Source organism: Puma concolor, chromosome E2 (assembly GCF_028749965.1).
Source record: "Puma concolor isolate L17-30 chromosome E2, mPumCon1.1.hap2, whole genome shotgun sequence".
NCBI classification, from domain to species: domain Eukaryota; kingdom Metazoa; phylum Chordata; class Mammalia; order Carnivora; family Felidae; genus Puma; species Puma concolor.
The window spans coordinates 49,870,001-49,892,261 of NC_141681.1; the positions used below are offsets into that span (position 1 = coordinate 49,870,001).

Sequence of the window (22,261 nt, forward strand, 5' to 3'; positions counted from 1 at the left end):
CCTTTACTCTCTGGCCCTGTCTCCTCGTCCACGCTTGTCTCTCTTCGGCTTTGAATATCTGTCTCTCTGTTTCTATCTTTTTGTGTGTGTCTCACTCTAGCCTTTATTTTAGCCTTTCACATATTTCCCTGACCAGGTCCGTAACCTTCACTACCCACCCACCCCCCATACACACCAGGCTCACTCTGTGCCCCTTGCCTGTGTCCCCCACACATCCACTCCCACTTTCCGAGAAAACTACAGAGACAAGCTTTCCCTTGCTCTCTGCCCCTTCGACAGGCCCTAGGGAAAGTGTGGGGTGTTCCTCATAGAGCAAGGGGTGGGGGTGAGAGGCTGTGACACTCCTTAGGCTTCAGTGGGTGACTGATGGGGTGTTTTGTGTGTGTGTGTGTGTGTGTGTGTGTGTGTGTGGCAGGCCAAGGTGTGTGTGCTAGCCAAGCCTGTGTCTGTGCATACTGAGATGGGATGTGTGTGGCATGTGGGTGGGGGCATTGGGTTGTGTTTGCAGGTACAGCAGAGGTGTATGTGATCGCACTATACTATATGATGTGTGTAGTGTGGGAAGTGTGTGGGATGGTGTCGCGTGATCTATTTCTGTGAATTATTGTGCTGTGTGTCACTCTGTGTGCACCTTTTTGCCTGTCATTCACAATTAGCAACGCTTTGGCGATTGTGCCCTGTGGGCTTTTGCTCACTGGGGAGGGGCGTGTGTGCTGATGTGTGTGCTGTTGTGTGATTCTGCAGCAGTGTCCACAACAAAGGCTCGTGTGGTATGTGAGGCTGCGTAAGGCCTATGTGTGTGCAGTGGTGCCGAGTGTGGATATGTGTTGGTCTATGGATTTACGGGTTTCGTGGTTGTCGGTCCCTGTGTGAAATGGGACGGGCCAGGTATGGCGGAGTGTGTGATAGGCATGTCTGTGATGTAGTGTTCTGAGGGTGTGTGTTAATCTACGTGGCACTTTATGACTGTGATTGTGATTCTGTTTTGTGATGGGAGGGCGTGTGTTTTATTTCCACGCGTTGGTGAATCTCTAGGGTTGTGTGATGGGGTGGTGTAGTAGGCACGTGAGGGTACAAGCTGGTGTGTTCTGGAATGTGATTGTGAAGCTGTGGGGGGGGGGGGTTGTGTGTCCTCCCCATCTGGGCTATCTAGGTGACAGTTATGGGTGAGTACGAGGCTTGGTGGGGGCCTCTGGCTGTGACGTGTCTGCCGTGGACCCGTGCAGTTGTGTGTCGGGGCAAAGGGTGAGGGGGTCTCAGTGTGAGGTCTTCCTTGCCTCCTAAGCTCCCTCAAGCTCCCCCTCCTGAACAGCACCCCCGCACGGTTTCCAGCCCCCCGCCCCCGCCTCACTGCGGAGGGAGGGGCTCTGGGCCCCCTGCCTTATCGTGGCGGTTTGCGGGGCTTTCCCCCCACCCGGTGTGTCCACCTCCCACAGCGCAGCCCTCTTCCTGGTGGCAACACCCCCACCGTGAGGGGGTTTTCGGGACTCTCTCTCCCTCAGCGCCCCCCCCACCGCGAGGGTCTCCAAGCCCCTCATTGCGGGGTCTCCGGGATCCCCCCTTCCGCAGCGCTCCCCCTCCTCGGCGGTGCCGCCACTTTGCGGAGGCTGGGGGGCGGGGAGGACAGCTGCAGTACCGGGGGCGGGGCCGTGGGCCGTCCGTCAGGGCGGCGGCGCCCCTGATTGGCCGGCGCCGGCCCCCCCGCGGGCGCGGGCATATGAGGAGGCGGAGGCGGCGGCCGCCGCAGACTCAGTGCGGGAGGGCTGCCGGCCGGACGGACGCGCGGACCGAGGCGCGGGCGCTGCAGAGGCCCCCCAGCCCGAGCCCGCGCCTGAGCCCGCCCTGAGGCCTCTGCCCCGGCCCCCGCCCCGCCCGCCCGCCCCTCTCCCCCGGAGCCGCCAAGATGGGGGTAGGTGCTCGGGCCGGCCGGGCCGTGCGTGTGTGCGACATTGTGGGTCCAGTGTCATTGGGTGTCTGCGGGGGGGGGGGGGGGAGGGGGGAGGCTGGGGCTCCGGGACCCCTGCGCTCCGCGGCCAGGTCTGCGTGACCCGTCCTGTCCGTCCGGTGTGCCCCGGTTGAGCGTGTGCACGGGGCCGCCTGGGGCCGCGGGGTCTGTGGCGTATGTTGGCGTGTCTTTGTGTGCGGGGTCCGAGGGGCACCGACCGGCCCTCGGCATCTCTGCCTGACCTGGTGTGGTGGCATGCTCCATCGTACGTGTGCGTGTGCGTGTGCGCGTGTGTGAGCTCCTGGCTCTGTCAGGTCCTGCCAGCACCGTCTGCCCGCGATCCGGCGGCCCCAGGTTGTGTCTGACTGTCTGCAGTCGTGTCTGGGTGTGTCTGAGAGCTGGTGTTTGTGTCTGGGGGTGTTGAAACCCCTCCGCTTCCCTGGCCGGGTGGGGACAGGCCCAGGCTATGGGATGAACACCAGATGACCTCTCTTTCTCCTTCCAGGCCTGGATGGGGGGGCTCCGCAGTGCGGCGCGTGGCCTGGGGCTGTGGTGTGTGTCCAGCCCCTAATCTGGGGAAGCTGATATGGGGGGGCTGGGAGAAGCAGGAGAGCCATGGCAGGGAGACTGAGTGCCTGGCTGAGGGCGCATGTGTGCAAAGGTGGAGGGTGGGGGGTGGGGGGAGTGTATCGTGCATGTCTGGCTATGCCCTTGCCTCTGTGTCCGTGTGTCCTTGTCTGTCTGTGAGTCTCTCCAGCAGATGCCGCCTCCTTCCCTGGCTGACCACCTGATCCCCTCTGCAGCCCTGGATTCCTCCCTGCGTGTCTGGGGCGGGGCCATGTGGGGGAGAGTGGGAGAAGGAGGAGGGTGGGCTGGGCTGGGTAGGATGAAGACAGAGGGTCCGGATGGGAGAGACTAATGGAGAGGGAGTACGAGGGATGGGGAGAAAGATGGCGGATGAAGGCTGATGGGCCCAAGGATGGAGGTGGGGGTGGGGCTGCAAATCTGTGACTTGGGGTGGGCGAGGGGGATGGAGAAGAATTGGATGGGGAGAGGACTGGGAGAGAGAAGGGGGGAGGTGAGAGTCAGTGATGGCTTCCAGGTAAGTGGAATGGAAGGAGGGGAACTGTGGGCAGATTAGGGGAGAGGACTGAGGCTGCATGCCCCAGAGAAGGAAGGGAGGCATTAGGAAAAGAAGGGGACAGAAGAGAGGCTCTTTAGACATTGGAGGCAGAGAGGCAGAAACATATGGAAAGAGCGAAAGAAACAGGCAGAGACAGAGAGAGATGCTCCGAAAGAGCCAGAGAGAAAGAGACGTAGACACAGAGACAAAGACATGGTCAGAGAGACATGCAGAGACATGGGTGAGACAAAGACATGGAGAGGCATACAGAGACAAAGAGAGAAACTGAGTCTGACGTTAAGAGACCCAAGGACAGACATTTCCTACCCAGACATGACCGAAGTCAGCTTGAAGGATGGGAGGAGGAGGCAGAAAGCAAAAGGGGAAGTGGAGGAAGAGATGCTCAGAGATGAAGGCCCCAGACACCCTTTTCGGGGAGGGGGGGGAGGCTGGCCAGGGTGCAGAAGCTGCGTGAGCTAAAGGGTGTCAGGGGGAGGCGGACAGCGGAAAACGGTGAGGAGACGCAGAGACTGGCTGCGGCGAGACAGGCGTGTCCCCCACCCTCAGAGGCGCTCCCGCCCCGCAGTGCGCCCATCTGGGCCTCCTGCCTTGACTGGGAAAGCCTCGGCTCCCCCTCCAGCAGATGGAAGCCCGCCCCCAAGGGAGTCTGGTCATAGCAAGGGCAAGCAGGAGCCAAGGCTCGCCTGCCAGGGACTGGGGTGTCCCCACCCCCTCCTCCCTCAGACCCAGGATCCAGACCCCCAGCCCCTCCTCCCTCAGATCCAGACTCCAGCCCTGCACCCCCTCCTCCCTCAGACCCAGGAGTCCAGGCCCCCAGCCCCTCCTCCCTCAGACCCAGGAATCCAGGCCCCCAGCCCCTCCTCCCTCAGACCCAGGAGTCCAGGCCCCCAGCCCCTCCTCCCTCAGACCCAGGAGTCCAGGCCCCCAGCCCCTCCTCCCTCAGACCCAGGATCCAGACCCCCAGCCCCTCCTTCCTCAGACCCAGGATCCAGACCCCCAGCCCCTCCTTCCTCAGACTCGGGGGTCCAGGGTCCCCAGCCCCTCCTTCCTCCAAATATTTTCTCCCAGCTTTTCCTGAGGTTTCAGGGGTGGGCTGCTGGTTTTCTCCCCAACTCCTGCCAGGCCCCCATCTCTCTCCTCTCCTGTGTTCCCCCTCATTTCTCTACCTTGACCCCATGACCTTTTGTCCCACCTCTCTCCATCCATGGGTCCACCCCTGTGGGGAGGTAAGACCCCTCCTGGCTCCGGGAATGGAGATGTGCCCTCCCTGTCCCCCAGGCCTCTGTGCTTTTGAGTCAGACGCAGTGCTGCTGCAGGGCTGGCCCGGGGCCAAGCCTCCCTCCCACCCCCCGAAACTCTCTCAGAGGCTCCTGGGCCTCCAGGCCGCGGTAACCCCCAGGCTCAGCCTCTGGGTCTGGGGGCAGACGGCAGGCAGCTCAGCCCTCTACAAGGTCACGAGGGGATTAGCGCTGAGCTGCCTGAGCCTGGGATCCCAGCTTGGCTCTGGGCCCGCAGGATCCGTCAGCAGCCCTCTTCCAGCACCTGGCCTGGCCCCGCCTCTCCTGCCAGCCTCCAGGGACACTGCCTTCTCCATTCGCCCAGGCTCCCGGACTAGAACCTCACTCACCCCCTCACACTGCATCCAGTTCAAACCAGGCCTGGGGCTTTTGCGTCCTGCCCTTCTGCACCCCAAATCGTAGCCACCTCCTAGTCTGTCCTCCAGAGACCTGACCTTGCCCATCGCCTGTACAGAGCTGTCCGTGGCTCCCACCGACCCCCAAGAGGGAGGCCAGGGCCCACAGCTTGTCAGTTAAGGCCCTCAGGACTGGCTGTATATCCAGCCGGCCACCATCCCTGTGCATAGCAGCCTGCTTCCTGGGCTTTTGTCCCAGCTGTGACCCAACACCTGCACCTTTCCTCTCCATTCCTGCCAAGCCTGTGAGGCCTCTTGAGATTTGCTGGGTCCTTTGAGAGACAGAGGCCGAGACATCCATGGAGCTGGGGAAAGGAGCCCAGGAAAAGAGCCGGGTAGAGAAGACAGGGAGAATGACATGGTGGGGAGATCTGGAGCTGGAAGGACAGAGATGCCATGACAGACCCGAAAGAGGCAGACGGGAAGGTTGCAGAGTGAGATGGTGAGAGGTAGACAGACAAGGTGGTTGAAACAGGAGATAGGGAGCGACACGCCCAGCATTCCAGAGAAGAAGACAGCTCAAGAGATGAAGACAGAGACACAAGAAGGAGAGGGACAGAAATAAGGACGGAGAACGACACGGAGACAGAAAATACTGATACACAGAGACCTTCTGAGATCCCACAACACTTCGACTTGGAGAGATACGAGAACCCAGAGAGAGACTCAGCCAGGCTCGGGGAGAGATGGTTCAAGAGACAGAAACGGACATTATATGAGACAGAGAGACATAAAGAGCCAGAGATCAGACAGACAGACAAAACTATACAGAGACACATGCCAAGAGACTCAGAGGAAGAGAGACGGATGACATAAAGTGACAAGGGAGACAGATCAAGGAAAGAAACAGCCACAGAGAGACGGATGGAAATATGAAGAGGCAGGAGACAGACAAAGCAGAGCAATAAGACAAGAGAGGCACAGAGACCTGGAGAGACAGATCCAGAGACAGAGACAGACAGACGTAGCAAGAGATGGACGCTCGGGGAGTTTGGACAGGCCCAGAGAGAGGGGGAAAGACCCGCAGGAGTAGGCACAGAAACAGAGAGAAGCACAGACAGACCCAGACGGAGACCCTGGGGGACAGAGGCCCAGAGATAACATGGAGTCAGAGATGGTGAGGCCAGTTGCAAGAGACAAGACCCACGGTTCTGAGAGACACCCCCACAGAGACACAGGTCAGAGACAGGGAGGTGCAGGTGAGCCCTGGGAGACAGACTGAGACCCCCAGACCCGCACAGAAGCAGGCAGGGGTGAGAGTGGGGCATGGAGGGCCGGTGTCCCCCTTGTAACCCCTTCTCGCCCGCAGTCTGGTGGCTCTGACAGCTATCGTGTCGCCACCTCGCAGGACAAGAAAGATGACAAGGGCTCGCCCAAGAAGAGCAAGGGCACCAAAGACCGCAGGGACCTGGATGACCTCAAGAAGGAGGTGGCTATGGTAAGCCCCACCCTTTGTGCCCGCACACCCTCCCAGACAGGAGATCCAGGCCGGGGATGGGCCTGAGGCTCTCAGGTCCTGCTCCTCCCCGGAGAGGCTCTCACCGCCTCCCCACAAACTCTCGTTCCCCAGACAGAGCACAAGATGTCCGTGGAAGAGGTCTGCCGGAAGTACAACACAGACTGCGTGCAGGTGCGGCTGGGCCTGAGGGGGGGGGGGCTGGGGGCTGGGGGCCAGGACCCCTGGGTGCCTGGGGTACTCGTGCAGGTGGGGGTGCCAGGGTTGCTCAGGGAGGGTTCTGTGTGAATCCTGTGTCTCCCAGGGTCTGACCCACAGCAAAGCCCAGGAGATCCTGGCCCGGGATGGGCCTAACGCGCTCACACCACCACCCACCACCCCAGAATGGGTCAAGTTCTGCCGCCAGCTCTTCGGGGGCTTCTCAATCCTGCTGTGGATCGGAGCCATCCTCTGCTTCCTGGCCTATGGCATCCAGGCCGGCACAGAGGACGATCCCTCTGGCGACAACGTGAGTGCCCTCCCCCTGGCCCTGCGCAAGGGCCTATGCATTTAGGGGCACGCATCCTACCCTGCCTCTCCCACCCCTCCAGACTTCTCAGAGCCCAGTCTCCAACTCTTTTCCCATCTGACTTTCATCATCACTCGGTGAGGGAACCAGAGAAGGTATGAGGAAAACCGAGGCTCAGAAAAGCCAGGTAACTTGTCTAAGGTCACCCAGCCAGATGCGTGAGCTAAGGTGCTATCCTAAGGCTTTGTGATCTCAGTGGCCTTGGGGACAGGCTCCACCAGGTGGTCATGGCCTGAAAGATACCCCAAAAAGTGAGTACACCCATGGAGAGAGCCAGGCATGCCTACCTGCTGGTCTGTCGTGACCCATCACCCGACACAGGGGACACACAGCGGGGGCCACAGTCTCAATAGACACTGTGCCCATAAACACAGAGCCACACACTGGCTATGTAGAGATCCTCGCACACGCACATGCACGCACACGCGTGCACAGTATGCCTGCAAACACATGTGAAGTCAACACAGTCACGCCTGGACAGAGATTCAAACACACCTGCCTAGTGCAGACACACAGGCACACAGACACACAGACGTAGACTGACAGACACAGGAATAAATGAATAAACAAACAAATAAATAAATAAATAAAACTTAAAAAAAAAGAAGAAAGTGAAACCTACAGGCAGATAGACACAGAGTCTCAGACCTAGGCAGACAGAGAGAGACAGAAAGACAGAGATCTACATACAAAGTCTCAAACACAGCGCCGTGCATTTAAAGCCAGGCATGCAGACAGTCGGACAGACGGACACACTGACCTAAACACCGACAGACACGTGGATGGATAATAGCATACACTCAGACTCTCTAACATAGGCGGAAAGATAGATGGACACGCAAAACAGAGACACGGACTGACCCATAGACTCAAACACACCCATGTGCAGAAAGAGGGTCTCAAACACGGACGGGCCGACAGACACCCGGACCACGCAGCCTGCGGCCAGACGCACAAATACAGACCCTTCCCCCTCCCCCCACTGACTCATCGTTCCCTTCCCGGATTCTGCAAATGTCAAGGCGAGTGGCCCTGGGGTGTGACCCTGTGTCTCCCCACAGCTGTACCTGGGCATCGTGCTGGCAGCCGTGGTCATCATCACCGGCTGCTTCTCCTACTACCAGGAGGCCAAGAGCTCCAAGATCATGGAGTCCTTCAAGAACATGGTTCCCCAGGTGAGTGGAGCCCAGGAAGGGGCCAGCGGGGAGTCGGAATGCGGGGGTGAGGTGTGCCACACAACCCCAGGCAGAGAGCCAGGATGCTGACTCTTCTCCCTTCTGCCCCCAGCAAGCCCTGGTGATCCGGGAGGGTGAGAAGATGCAGGTGAACGCTGAGGAGGTGGTGGTCGGGGACCTGGTGGAGATCAAGGGTGGAGACCGAGTCCCGGCCGACCTGCGAATCATCTCAGCCCACGGTTGCAAGGTGGGCCTGTCCTCCCTGGAGCGGCTCAAGTGTCCGGAATCCCAGCCCCTCCCCCCGCAGACCCAGGAGTCCTGCCCCGAGCCCCCTCCTCCGTCAGACGCAGGGGTCAAGCCCCTAGCCCACTCCTCCCTCAGACCCAGGAGTCCAGGCGCTCAGCCCCTCCTCCCTCAGACTCAGAAGTCCAGACCCCCAGCTCCTCCTCCCTCAGACCTGGGGGTCCAGACCCCCAGCTCCTCCTCCCTTAGACCCAGGATTCCTGCCTCCAGTTCCTTCCTCCTTCAGACCTAAGAGTCCAGGTCCCTAGCCCCTCCCCCCTCAGACTCGGGGGTCAAGCCCCTAGCCCACTCCTCTCTTAGACCCAGGAGTCCAGGCCCTCAGCCCCTCTTCCCTCAGACTCAGAAGTCCAGACCCCCAGCCCCTCCCCCCGCAGACCCAGGAGTCCTGCCCCGAGCCCCCTCCTCCATCAGACTCAGGGGTCAAGCCCCTAGCCCACTCCTCCCTCAGACCCAGGAGTCCAGGCCCTCAGCCCCTCCTCCCTCAGACCTGGGGGTCCAGACCCCCAGCTCTTCCTCCCTTAGACCCAGGATTCCTGCCTCCAGTTCCTTCCTCCTTCAGACCTAAGAGTCCAGACCCCTAGCCCCTGCCCCCTCAGACACAGGAGTCTTGCCCCCAGCCCACTCCTCCCTCAGATCTAAGAGTCGAGGCCCCCAGCCCCTCCTTCCTCAGACTCAGGGGTCAAGCCCACATCCCCTCCTCCCGCAGGACCCAGGAGTCCAGGCCCCTGGTCCCCACCCCTCAGACCCATCAATATCTTAGACCTTGGCAAGAAACCTCTGCTTCCCACCTTCAAGAGCCCAACCTCTAGCCCCCCAGACACCACTCACCCGCCCAGGTTTCCAGGCTTCTAGCTGTGACCTCCAGGGATACAGGCTTCGGCCCCGGTGTCCTCTGGACAAATGCTCCCTGATCCCAGGGCTGAGCCCTTTTTCCTTTCACCCACCCCCAGGTGGACAACTCCTCCCTGACTGGCGAATCAGAGCCCCAGACCCGCTCTCCCGACTGCACACACGACAACCCCTTGGAGACTCGGAACATCACCTTCTTTTCCACCAACTGCGTGGAAGGTGAGGCAGGGTGTGCCGGGGGCACCCAGCTTGGGGCAGGGCTGGGCCACACGGAGGGCTGTGCATCTGGGATTCGGGGTTCCTCTGAACTTCACTGAGACCCCATCTCCACCTCAGCCTAACCCCCTCTGACCCCACAGGCACGGCTCGAGGTGTGGTGGTGGCCACGGGTGACCGCACTGTCATGGGCCGCATTGCCACCCTGGCTTCGGGGCTGGAGGTGGGCAAGACGCCCATCGCCATTGAGATAGAGCACTTCATCCAGCTCATCACCGGCGTGGCTGTCTTCCTGGGCGTCTCTTTCTTCATCCTGTCCCTCATCCTCGGATACACCTGGCTTGAGGCTGTCATCTTCCTCATCGGCATCATCGTGGCCAATGTCCCGGAGGGCCTGCTGGCCACTGTCACTGTAAGGCCCGGACTCCCACGTCTGAGGGAAGAGGGGGGCGGGGGGCCTGATTGCAATTTTCCTGATGAGGACAGGTTGCACACTGAGGGCCCAGCCTCCTAGATCTTGGACGACGGGGCCTGGGGACTCAGAAAGCCTGCCTCACAAAACAAGCACATAAGAATCTTGAGACACATTGCAAGGCACAAGGGGCTCGCGGTCCTGGCCCTTTTTAAATTCACGTACAAAATTAAGAAGTACACTTTCACGGTAAAAAGTCTAAAGGATACACGGAAATAGTTAAAAAAGAAAGTAGCCGTTCCCCCCACCCTCCCGCTGCCCAGCAGGTGCGGGCATATCACAGCGTGTGGGTAAATGCTGTTTTTACAGCATAGAAGGTGGGTGCATAGAAGGGACTGTCCCAGGAATCCTGATCTGCTCCTTGATTCTTTTACTTTTTTTTTTAACGCTTATTTATTTTTGAGAGACAGGGAAAGTGCAGGGGAGGGGCAGAGAGGGAGAGAGGGAGACGGGATCCGAAGCAGGCTCTGCGCTGTCAGCAGAGAGCCCGACGCGGGGCTCGAACTCACGAACCGCGAGATCATGGCCTGAGCTGAAGTCGGACGCTCAACCGACTGAGCCACCCAGGCGCCCCAATTCTTTTACTTAATATATCCTGGAGCATTTTCCATATTAGCATGTTCAAAGCTAGGGTAGGTCAAAGGCTTTTTATAGACATGGCGTGTGCATACCTGGGGGCGCGCGTACAGACGCACAGGCTGCTGAGTCAGCATGCACCTGTGTCAGCCATACCCAGATCGAGTTCCCCAGAAACCCCCTCGAGACCTTATTCGGCTTCCCCCTGCACCCCCCACCAGCCCAAAGGTAACCCCTACCCCGGCTTCTAAGCAGTGTAGTTTTTGTATTTCATATCGACGGAATGATTTAGCATTTGTCCATTTTTGAGAGACAGAGCATGAACGGGGGAGGGGCAGAGAGAGAGAGGGAGACACAGAATGCGAAGCAGGCGCCAGGCTCCGAGCGGTCAGCATAGAGCCCGATGCGGGGCTCGAACTCACGGGCCGCGAGATCATGACCCGAGCCGAAGTCGGATGCTTCACTGACGCTTACCTCTTCCACGGGCCATCCCGGATTGTCTCTGGGCCGGGCGGGTGGGTTGTTGGTGCTCACGTTGCCGGTCCAGCCCTGCGGCCGGCCTCTACCTGTAACTTGCCGGCCCTTGGACGTCCCCTAGGTGTGTCTGACACTGACCGCCAAGCGCATGGCTCGGAAGAACTGCCTTGTGAAAAACCTGGAGGCCGTGGAGACCCTGGGCTCCACATCCACCATTTGCTCGGACAAGACGGGGACCCTCACCCAGAACCGCATGACGGTTGCCCACATGTGGTTTGACAACCAGATCCATGAGGCCGACACCACTGAGGACCAGTCAGGTGAGAGTGGGGCCCAGGCAGGGACCGGGGGGGGGGGTCTGGCCCCCGAGACGCCGTGACCTGTGACACATGCCTCCTTCAGGGACCTCGTTCGACAAGAGCTCTCACACCTGGGTAGCCCTGTCCCACATCGCCGGACTCTGCAACCGTGCCGTCTTCAAAGGAGGTCAGGACAACATCCCTGTGCTCAAGGTGGGTCCAGCTGCCCGCCTCGCCTCGGCCCTGCCCACGCCCACCGCCCGCTGCTCCGCGCTCACAGCCCTCTTTTCCCCTAGAGGGACGTGGCCGGGGATGCCTCAGAGTCTGCCCTGCTCAAGTGCATTGAGTTGTCCTCCGGCTCCGTGAAGCTGATGCGTGAACGGAACAAGAAAGTGGCCGAGATTCCCTTCAATTCTACCAACAAATACCAGGTACTCTGGGCCTCCCGGGAGAGCGAGCCTGGGCCGCAGTCTCTAATGCCTATAGGTGGTCACCCCTGCCCCGCTGCCCCCTCGTTTTGGGCCAGTTACTAACCTCCCAGAGCCTTGGTTTCACCGTCTGTAAAATGGGAATGATAGTATCGACCTGGTTAGGTAAGGAACAGGCAGACCCAAGAGTGAGAGTAAGGTCTCTGCCAGAGTGGGAGGCAGAGGAATGGAGGTCATCCTGTAGCAGGGAGTGAGTGCCGGCCAGAGATCTCTCATTCATTCAACAAATACATTTTTTTGAGCAGCCACCGCATGTCAGGCACATACGTTTTAGGTGCTGGTACCTGTGGCAGTGAGTGAAGCAGGAGAGTCTCCCCTCACATGGAACTTATACTCTAGTGCTAGAAGACAGACAATGACAAAGGCAGGAGGAGATACAGAATATGCCAGCTGCAGGTGTCTGGGGGAAGACTGTGCTAGGCAGTGGGCCCAGCATGTGCAAAGGCCCTGAGGCAGGGGTTTCCTGATGTGTCTGAACAACAGCCAGGCAGCCAGGATGATGGAGCAGTGAGCCAGGGCAGTGGGTGCCTGGTCAGGTCCCATTGGGCTTGTGGGCCGTGGGGAGGACTCAACTCTGACTCTAAGAGGGACATGAGCCACGGGGGGGCTCTGAACAGAGGAGAGATGGGACCTGACTCATGTTTGTTAAAAGAATTTCATTGAGGGGCGCCTGGGTGGCTCAGTCAGTTAAGCGTCCGACTTCAGCTCAGGTCATGATCTCACAGTTCGTGGGTTCAAGCCCCGTGTCGGGCTCTGTGCTGACAGCTCAGAGCCCGGAGACTGCTTCGGATTCTGTGTCCCTCTCTCGCTCTGCCCCTCCCCTGCTCATGCTCTGACTCTCTCTCTCAAGAATAAATAAACATTAAAAAAAATGTTTTTTAAAGCATTTCATCGAGGTATAACTCACATACCATAGGCCACCCACGTAAAGTCTGTAATTCCACATTTTGGTATATTCACAGATAAGTGGAATCAACTACACGACCACGGAACATTTTATCACCTCGAAAGGAGGCCCCATCACTCCTTAGCTATTGCCCGCCTCCCCCCCCCCACCACGTCCCCCATCTCCCCCATCCCTAAGCAACCACTAACCTACTTTCTGTCTCTTCTCTGTTGACCTATTCTGGACATTTCATAGGAACAGAATCGTATGACACGTGGCCTTCTGTGACTGGCGTCTTTCACTTAGTGTAGCGTTCTCAGGGTCCATTCGTGTTGTAGTGGGTGTGCAAGCAGACCTCTGCACGGCGGGATAATGTTGCATCGTCTGGATACTCCCCATTTGGTTCATCCCGTTCCCCTGCTGATGGGCATACGAGTTGTCCGCCCCCCTGAGCTACTGTGTCTGACGCTGTTGGGAATGTTCACACACGCGTTTCTGTGTGGACGTACAGACCTTGCCTGTGCCTCGGGAATGGCTGGCCCAGATGGGACCCCTACACTGAGCCTTTTAGGGGACTGCCAGACCTTTTGGCAAAGTGGCTGCACCGTTTTCCACTGACTCACATTTTGTGGTTTTTTTCTTTTCATTTTTTTTAATGTTTATTTTTGAGAAACAGAGAGAGAAATAGAGTGTGTGCAGGGGAGGGGCTGAGAGAGAGGGAGACACGGAATCCGAAGCAGACTCCACGCTCTGAGCCGTCGGCACAGAGCCCGACGCGGGGCTCGAACCCACAAACCGCGAGATCGTGACCTGAGCCAAAGTCGGACGCTTATCCGACTGAACCACCCAGATGCCCCTGACTCATGTTTTTTAAAGGAGCCTCCTGGCTGCCTTGGGGAGGCGATATGAAGGGCTGGGGTGGGCAGACACAGAGACTCAGTGTGGAGGCTGCTGTGATATTCCCTAGGAGAGATGGGGGGTGGCCAGAGGGGGAGGGCAGGGGGGAGGTGAGGAGAGGTCAGAATCTGGGTGTATCTGAGAGGTGAGCTGAGCAGATTTGGTGACAGGTCAGATGTGGGGTGAGAGGGAGCTGGGTGAGGCAGGGAGAGAGACACATCCTATGGGTGGCTGAGATTTCTGTGAGAGAGACCCATGGGCAGAAATATCTGTGAGATGGAGAGACAGACATGGGCAGGGGTGAGCCGAGATCTCTGTGGGAGACTCCAAAAGCCAGATGGAGCTCTCTGGTAGAGAGATTTGGGCAGTGCCTTCCAAGGGAGCCCCAGCTGTGGTCTGTCCTACCACCCGTGGCTCTGAGCTGGAGGGGGGTTGGAGGTGGAGAGGGGAGTCCTCTCCCCCAGCTGGGGGTGGGCAGCTTCTGGTCCTGAGACGTCCCAGCATGCTCACCCTCCACCCTCCGTCCTCCGCCCTATCCACAGCTCTCCATCCACGAGACGGAGGACCCCAACGACAACCGATACCTGCTGGTGATGAAGGGCGCCCCCGAGCGCATCCTGGACCGCTGCTCCACCATTCTGCTTCAGGGCAAGGAACAGCCACTGGACGAGGAGATGAAGGAGGCCTTCCAGAATGCCTACCTCGAGCTCGGCGGCCTGGGCGAACGAGTGCTTGGTGCGCTCCACGGGTGGGGCTGAGTTGGGGCAGGGGCTGGGCCAGCTCTGGGGGGCCCTTGAGGGTGTGGAGGGGTGTGATGCCGCCCAGAGCCTGGCTCAGAATAGCACCTCCCAGAATGCACCATGAATGAATGAATGAATGAATGAATGAGTGAATGAATGAATGAGAGGGGAAGGCATCTTCAGGCAATAAATGTTGACAGACTCTCCCGCCGGCTGGGACTGTCCAGACTGCGGGGACCCTGACGGCTGGGAGCTGTGGGCGGGAAGCACGGAGGTCCGAGGCTGGAGCCCTCATGCCCCCCACCCGTCCTGCCATCAGGTTTCTGCCATTACTACCTGCCCGAGGAGCAGTTCCCCAAGGGCTTTGCCTTTGACTGTGACGATGTGAACTTTACCACGGACAACCTCTGCTTCGTCGGCCTCATGTCCATGATTGACCCGCCCCGGGCCGCTGTCCCCGACGCAGTGGGCAAGTGCCGCAGCGCCGGCATCAAGGTGTGGCCTGGGGCAGCCGGGGAGGCGGGGCCGGGGCCCCAGGGGCCGGCAGGGAGGCTGGACCGTCTCCACGCCATGCCCGCAGGTCATCATGGTCACGGGTGATCACCCCATCACGGCAAAGGCCATCGCCAAGGGCGTGGGCATCATCTCTGAGGGCAACGAGACTGTGGAGGACATTGCTGCCCGGCTCAACATTCCCGTCAGCCAGGTCAACCCCCGGTGAGCCCGCCCCTGCCAGCTCAGGCTTCTGCCCCCCACCTGGCCTCCCACTGGGACCACCTGTGCCCCTTCCTCCTGGGTCTCCCCTGTTGACACGGCTCCTGGGTCCTGCTCCCCCTCCACACGTGAGGACAGACAGCTTGGTGCAGGGCCGCGTCCCAGCTTTCCTGCTCACGGGCAGTGTGACCCTGGGCAAGTCAGTTATACTCCCTGAGCCTCGGTTTCAGAACCTGGTCCTCTGCCTCTCCTGTGTGGCGTGGGTTGTGTTGGCCTGGCTGTCCATCCGCTAATCCCCATGAGTCCTGAGCAGCTCTCTGCTCTCCCCAGGGATGCCAAGGCCTGTGTGATCCATGGCACCGACCTCAAGGACTTCACCTCTGAGCAAATCGATGAGATCCTGCAGAACCACACTGAGATCGTCTTCGCCCGCACGTCCCCCCAACAGAAGCTCATCATCGTGGAGGGCTGTCAGAGACAGGTGGGCTCAGCCTGAAGTCCCTCAGGGGCCAGGACTTCTGGTCCCTGATGAGGAGGGGGCTGGGGCCAGGCCCCTGGGCGTCATCCTCACTCTCTGTCCCTCCAGGGAGCAATCGTGGCCGTGACTGGCGATGGCGTGAACGACTCCCCTGCCCTGAAGAAGGCAGACATCGGTGTGGCCATGGGCATTGCCGGCTCTGACGTGTCCAAGCAGGCAGCGGACATGATTCTGCTGGACGACAACTTTGCCTCCATCGTCACGGGTGTAGAAGAGGGTGAGTTGGCCGGGGTGGTCCTGGAGACTGGGTTTCCTGCATGAGGTCGGAGAAGGGCAAGAGGGACCCATTCGGCTGCAGCCGAATGATGGTGGGGAGACACCAGAATCCTCCTGAGCCCCGGTGAAGCCTCAGCTTGTCCCTTCAACCCCGTGGGGTTGGGGGCTCCCTGGCAGTGGGGCTGTGCTGACGCATTTCTGGGTCCCAGCATTGCCCAGCGCAGGCCCAGTTGGGTGGGTGATGTAGACGTGGAAGTGTTTTTAAAATACCTTTAAATGCAAGGACGGGGAAGCAGAGGGTCCTTCGGGAGCCCTGTGGAGCCCCCTCCCCCAGCCCGGGGTCAGGGGGCAAGGAGGCTTCCCAGAGTGGACAGGGATCGCTATACGGAGCCCCAAGGGCCGAGTTGGAATGTTCACGTAGAGTAATGGCAGGGAAGGGAGTTCTGGGCCGAGGAACAGAATGCACACAGGCAAGGCGGTGTGAGGGAGCGTGTGTGGGGCCGGGCCTGGTGTCCGGGGTGGGGGACACTGAGGGCGCTGCCCCCTGACGGGCCTCAGTGTGGCCACAGATGGGGCTTGTTCACAGTTAATTTTATTCCGATCACCAGAGGCATTCCTGATAATTATAGGAAATGAAGACAAGCATTAAGCAGAAAATTAGAATCACCCATAACCTCACCATCCAGAAATAGTCACTATTCATGCTGTGGTGCATTTTCTTGCAGTTTCTCTCTCACATTTGAAACGTTCCCCAATGCGAAAAATAATGCATGATCAAGGGGAATGTAAACAGTAAAGCTGCGCCTAAAGTGACAAATGCCCTTATCCCTTGTCTCCTTTGTCCCAGAAGACGCCACAGTTACCCCTTTCTTATTCCCCAAGTCGTCTGTGTGTTCACAGTGCGCACATCTGTGGATACACCGTTCACACTTTCCAGGCATTTACTGGGCTGGACAGTGTGAGCAGAGCAGACGTGATTGGTCCCTCCCCTCAAGGAGGTGGGAGCGGCAGCTTTTAACAGATTAGCAGATTGTAACATAATAAACCTAATTGTAAATTGTGACAAGCCCTAAGGAGCAACCCAGCGGGGGATGCTATGTATCAAGGGTCCTGCCTAGATTGGGGGCGGGGGACAAGGAAGGCCTCCCTGAGGTGGAAAAAACCCCCACAAAGTTTAACTTCCAGTAGGGGAAATTCCAGGCAGACCGCACAGCAGAGCAAAGAGCCTGGTCACCATCCACGACAGCTCATGGCCAATCTTGTTTCGTCTCAGCATACACACTGGATCATGTTGAAGCATATTTATTTATTTGTTTGTTTATTTATTTTTTTGAGAGAGACACAGAGCATGAGCAGGGGAGGGGCAGAGAGAGAGAGGGAGACAGAGAATCCGAAGCAGGCTCCAGGCTCCGCTGTCAGCACAGAGCCCGACACGGGGCTTGAACCCACGAACTGTGAGATCATGACCTGAGCCGAAGATGGACATTTAACCGACTGAGCCACCCAGGCGCCCCTATCTATTTGTCTATCTATGTATGTATTTATTTTGAGAGAGACGGAAAGTATCAGTGGGGGAGGGGCTGAGATAGAGGGAGAGAGAGAGGATCTCACATAGGCTCTCCGCACCATCAGTGCAGAGCCTGACATGGGGATTGATCTCACGAATCGCGAGATCGTGACCTGAGCCAAAGTCAGACACTCAACTCACTGAGCCACCCAGGGGCCCCGCGTCGAAGCACATTTCAATCATCATCCCCTCCATCGATACTTCAGGATGAGACACCAGACGTTTGGGGAGAGCAGAGCATGTGTGGCAGGAACAGAGCCCCGTTACGGTTTCGTCGCGTCCCCTCCAGCCCGTATCTCCCTTCCTAAAAATAAGCACTATAGATTAGTTTTAAACCTCATCTAAATGGAGTCGTGCCGCATGAATGCGTTTGTGTTACGTTTCACTCAGCGTAAGGTCTGTGAAATTCATCCACGGAGTTGGGTGTGCCTGCGACTGGTTCCTTTTTCCTGCTGAGTGAATGGACCGTCGTTAGTTTATCCACTCCCATGCTGATGGGCATTGGGGTCGGTTCAGGGTTTGGCTATAGTGATAATGCTATGGTGGACCTTCCTGCACTTTTTGGTGGATGTAAACACTTATTTAAACCTAGGAGTAGGAGGGGCGCCTGGGTGGCTCAGTCGGTTAAGCCCCCGACTTCAGCTCAGGTCATGATCTCACGGTCCGTGAGCTTGAGCCCCGCATCGGGCTCTGGGCTGACGGCTCCGAGCCTGGAGCCTGCTTCCGATTCTGTGTCTCCCTCTCTCTCTGCTCCTCCCCCGTTCATGCTCTGTCTCTCTCTGTCTCAAAAATAAATAAACGTTAAAAAAAAAAATTAACAAACAAAACAAAACACCTAGGAGTAGGATTACCAGGTCAATACAGTGGGGGGAGGGGTGGTTAACTTTAATACAAACTGCCAAACAGTTCTCCAAAGTGGCTATATTTCGAGAATGTTTGAACAGGGCGTCATGGCTGGATGTCTCCACGGGAAGGTGGGCAGGTGGGAGGGTAGATTGGAAAGGACTCGGGGACCAGGCAGGGAAGGGGTGAAGGGCCAGGGTGCCCGGGATCTGAGCCTAACCCTTCCTCAGGCCGCCTGATTTTCGACAACCTGAAGAAGTCCATCGCCTATACCCTGACCAGCAACATTCCTGAGATCACACCCTTCTTACTGTTCATCATGGCCAACATCCCGCTGCCTCTGGGCACCATCACCATCCTCTGCATCGACCTGGGCACTGACATGGTGAGCCCCGGCTACTCTCTGGGCCCCGGGAAGGGAGGGTCCCCCACTCCCGGCTCATGTGGCCCTGCCTGCCCAGGTCCCTGCCATCTCCTTGGCATACGAGGCTGCGGAGAGTGACATCATGAAGAGACAGCCCAGGAACCCACGCACGGACAAGCTGGTCAATGAGAGGCTCATCAGCATGGCCTACGGGCAGATTGGTGAGGACTTGGGGACCGCACCTCATTTATGGCTGGATGTGCAGGGCCTAGAGCCTGGCCCAGAGCGAGCACTCTGAAACCCTGTGTTGGATGAGTGGGGAGAGAGTAGGACTTGGTGCTGGAGGTTTGGAAGGAGTGACTTACAGATGGGTGCTGGTCACCAAGGTGGGGCCGGTACACCTGGAGGACAGGCGTGGGGGTGCATCTGAGGAGCACATGGGACACGGAGTGGCAGGTCAGGGTTGGCCCCAGGCTGGCCACTGCAGAGCCCGCTGCCCCACCCGCCTCTGTGGTGGGAAAGACAAGATCAGCCTGTGAGCGCTCTGAGGGCAGGAGTGAGCCCCAGCCCCTCCCACCTCCTCCTCAACCTGCTGCTGGAGGTGATGTGTGCAGAGCCTTTGGAAGTGCTGAGCTCCCCATTGCTAGGAGTGTTCCAGAAAGCAGAGGCTTCATGGTGGTGGTCAGAGGCCTGGGGAGATCACTCCTGCACTGAGGAGCCTGTTAGACTGAAACGCGGGCCTTCTCAGGGATTCCCTGATGATCAGGTGGCCTGGCTCTGGTGGGAGAGCGCCTCCAGGTGAGACCCTTCCCTGAGGCTCCAGTCCCAGGTGCCCACCACCAGGTGGCGCCCTCGGGTTGCCATCCGGGAGCCCAGCCTCAGATGAGGCTCGGGTGGTGGGTTCCGAGGCGGCCTCACCGACCTCCCAGTGGGAGTCTCACGGAGCCTCATAGGTGCCCTGGACTGGCTGCCGGCCCCTCCCTGAGCTTCTCCTCATCTCCTCCCCACCCCCAGGAATGATCCAGGCTCTCGGTGGCTTCTTTTCCTACTTTGTGATCCTGGCAGAAAATGGCTTCTTGCCCAGCAACCTGGTGGGCATCCGGCTGAACTGGGATGACCGAACCGTCAATGACCTGGAGGACAGTTACGGGCAGCAGTGGGTGAGTGAGCGGGCCCTGCAGCATGGGGGCCTCCCGGTCAGCGCTCAGCGCCCCTGCCCACGACAGGAGCCCGGGGCCGGCTGTCCCAGCCATGCAGGGCTGCTCCTTAGGACGGCCCCTCTGCCCCAGGGGCGCCGTGAAGGCCTCTGCCGGGTTCTGGGAGCCCCCTGGCACTCTTGGCTCAGCCCACCGAGGTCCTCGCGTCCTCTGGCCATGCTCTGCCCCACCAGGTGGGACGCCTTCGCCACCTTCTTCTCCGTCCCTGTGTATCCCTTCAAAGCCTGGGTGGTGTCCGTTGTCCCGGGAGCCCCGCAGGGTCTCCGGTTCCTGGTGGACAACTGAGGCCACGATTAACTTCTCTCCTTCCCTGTACAGCCCCTGCTCTTCCCGCAGGGCCACGAGCCAAAGTGGGGAGGCCCCACCTGGACAGAGTCGCTGCTTGCCCTGGGGCCCGGGCAGGGGGCACGTGGGCCCCGGGCGCTGACCGCTTGTCACCGCTCTTGCAGACATACGAGCAGAGGAAGGTGGTGGAGTTCACGTGCCACACGGCCTTCTTCGTGAGCATCGTGGTCGTGCAGTGGGCCGACCTGATCATCTGCAAGACCCGGAGGAACTCCGTCTTCCAGCAGGGCATGAAGTGAGGGCTGGCCGCCCGAGGCCCTGTTCTCTGTCCCCTCTGTGTGTCTGTCTGTGCCTCCCCTCGTGCGCCGTGTCTCAGCTTTGGCCTCTGAGCGATTTTCTCTCAAGTGGTCCATCTGTCCCAGATTCTCTCTCAGTCTGCCTCTACGTGTGTGTCCGGGGGCGGGAGTGTCGCGGGCTCTACCTCTCCGCGCCTGTGTGCTTGTCTGTTGCTCTCTCTGTCTCTCTGCCTTGATTTTTTTTTTTTTTTTAGTTTTTTTAATGGTTATTTATTTTTGAGAGAGAGGGAGAGAGAGACAGAGCGCAAGCAGGGGAGGGGCAGAGAGACGGGGAGACACAGAATCTGAAACAGGCTCCAGGCGCTGAGCTGTCAGCACAGAGCCTGATGCGGGGCTCAAATTCACAAACCGTGAGATCATGGCCTGAGCCGAAGTCGGACACTCAACCGACTGAGCCACCCAGGCGCCCCGTCTCTGTCTTGATCTTTCTGTGCTGCCGTCTCTCTGCCTCTGTCTCTTCTCGTCTCTGTCTCTGTGTGACTCCGGGTCTGCCTGTCTCCGTCTGCCTTTGGGTGTGCCTGTCCCTGTGGGGTTGGGGGCTGGGTTAGGTTCTCTGGGTCCAGCCTTACCTGTGCCTCCAGGAACAAGATCCTCATCTTCGGGTTGTTTGAGGAGACGGCCCTCGCTGCCTTCTTGTCCTACTGCCCAGGCATGGACGTGGCCCTCCGCATGTACCCTCTCAAGTGAGTGCCCCTCCCTCCCACAACCCTGCTCCAGGAGCCTCTGAGGAGCCTCCCCTGCAGGACATCCTCACAAGCCCCACCTCTCCTGGTGTCTCTCTGGGCCCCACCTCTGTGTCCCCCATCACAGTCCCTGTTCTTTTTATTATTATTGCTGTTGCTGTTAAGATTTTATTATCTTTAAATCATCTCTGCACCCGACGTGGGACTCAAACTCACAACCCCGAGATCAAGAGTCACACGCTCCACCGACTGAGCCCGCCAGGCTCCCCACAGGCCCTGTTCTGATGCCACTGAACCTGCCCCCTGAGGACGTCCTCACAGGGGGCAGCCTGCAGGCCCTGGCCAGGGCACCCCTCGCCTGTGGGCCCAAAGGGCAAGGGGGGATCCCCCCAGGGTGGCATTCCTGTTCTCCAGACTCTGCAGCTGTGTCCCCCATTATGACCCCTCACCAAGGCCCTCCTGCCCTCCCCTCTCCGCAGGCCCAGCTGGTGGTTCTGTGCCTTCCCCTACAGTTTCCTCATCTTCGTCTACGATGAGATCCGCAAACTCATCCTGCGCAGGAACCCCGGGGGTGAGGGGGCCCAGCGGGTGGAGGGGGGAGGCTGGGGCGCAGGGGGGCAGGTGGAGGCGAGGTGGGCGGAGCCCTGTGCTGACCTCTCTCTGTGTCTCCCCCACCTCCCTCTGTGCTGCCCCTCCGCCCCTTCCCCACTTCTCTCTCCCTGGCTCTCTGGTCTCCCTCCTCTCCGTCTCTGTCTCTCTCCTGTGCCCGTCTCCATGTCTCTCTCTGTTTCTTTCTTTCTTTGTCTCCAGGTTGGGTGGAGAAGGAAACCTACTACTGACCTCACCCCCCCCCACATCGCCCATTTCTTCCCTGCCCCCCAAGCCCAGGACAGCCCCCACCAGTCCCCCCATTTTGTATTCTGGGGGAGGGGCCCTCTCTCCCCGTGGCCCCACCTTGACCCTCACCCCCTCAACTTACCTCCCGCCTCCCGCCCTCTCTCCCCTCTGGCTGGCTTCTCTCCCCATCCCCCCCACTCCCCCCTCTCTTTTCTGTGTCTCTGTTCCTCTCCCTCTCCTCGTCCCTTCCTCCCTGCCCCCACCCAGCCCCCTCCCTGGGCTCTTTTTTACTCCCCCTCACCCCTGGCTGATGCCATCTCTGGTTCTGGACAATTATCAAATATATCAGTGGGGAGAGAGAAGTGTGTGTTGTACTTGCTTTCTGGCCCCGGGGTGTGGGCGGGCGCTGGCACCTGTTGCTGGGTGATTCACGAAGCTTCAGGAATTTTGCCTGGCA

General features: G+C 59.1%; 1 protein-coding gene and 1 long non-coding RNA gene across 5 annotated transcripts; both read left to right on the top strand.

The window, feature by feature from the left end:
• Positions 1 to 1,782: 1,782 nt before the first annotated feature.
• ATP1A3 (ATPase Na+/K+ transporting subunit alpha 3) lies at positions 1,783 to 22,166 on the top strand. Of its 4 annotated transcripts, none has more exons than XM_086689939.1 (23): positions 1,783 to 1,909; positions 6,131 to 6,220; positions 6,353 to 6,412; positions 6,543 to 6,746; positions 7,868 to 7,981; positions 8,094 to 8,228; positions 9,235 to 9,352; positions 9,493 to 9,761; positions 10,996 to 11,194; positions 11,277 to 11,386; positions 11,470 to 11,604; positions 13,987 to 14,179; positions 14,504 to 14,679; positions 14,765 to 14,901; positions 15,229 to 15,379; positions 15,485 to 15,653; positions 18,293 to 18,447; positions 18,524 to 18,647; positions 19,441 to 19,586; positions 20,093 to 20,223; positions 20,866 to 20,967; positions 21,447 to 21,538; positions 21,778 to 22,166. In XM_086689939.1, exons 1-23 carry the CDS (start codon positions 1,904 to 1,906, stop codon positions 21,804 to 21,806), a joined length of 3,045 nt encoding a protein of 1,014 aa, XP_086546065.1. In that variant the 5' UTR covers positions 1,783 to 1,903; the 3' UTR covers positions 21,807 to 22,166. The 4 variants fall into 4 exon arrangements, with proteins under 4 accessions (XP_086546065.1, XP_086546063.1, XP_086546062.1 ...); XM_086689937.1 differs by having other exon boundaries at positions 1,834 to 1,909; positions 6,092 to 6,220; XM_086689936.1 differs by lacking the exon at positions 1,783 to 1,909 and adding an exon at positions 2,898 to 2,930 and having other exon boundaries at positions 6,092 to 6,220.
• Positions 3,000 to 5,568, top strand: LOC147573635 (uncharacterized). Its single transcript, XR_015244911.1, has 2 exons — positions 3,000 to 3,892; positions 4,005 to 5,568. It is a non-coding gene; the product is annotated as an uncharacterized LOC147573635 (long non-coding RNA).
• Positions 22,167 to 22,261: the final 95 nt, after the last annotated feature.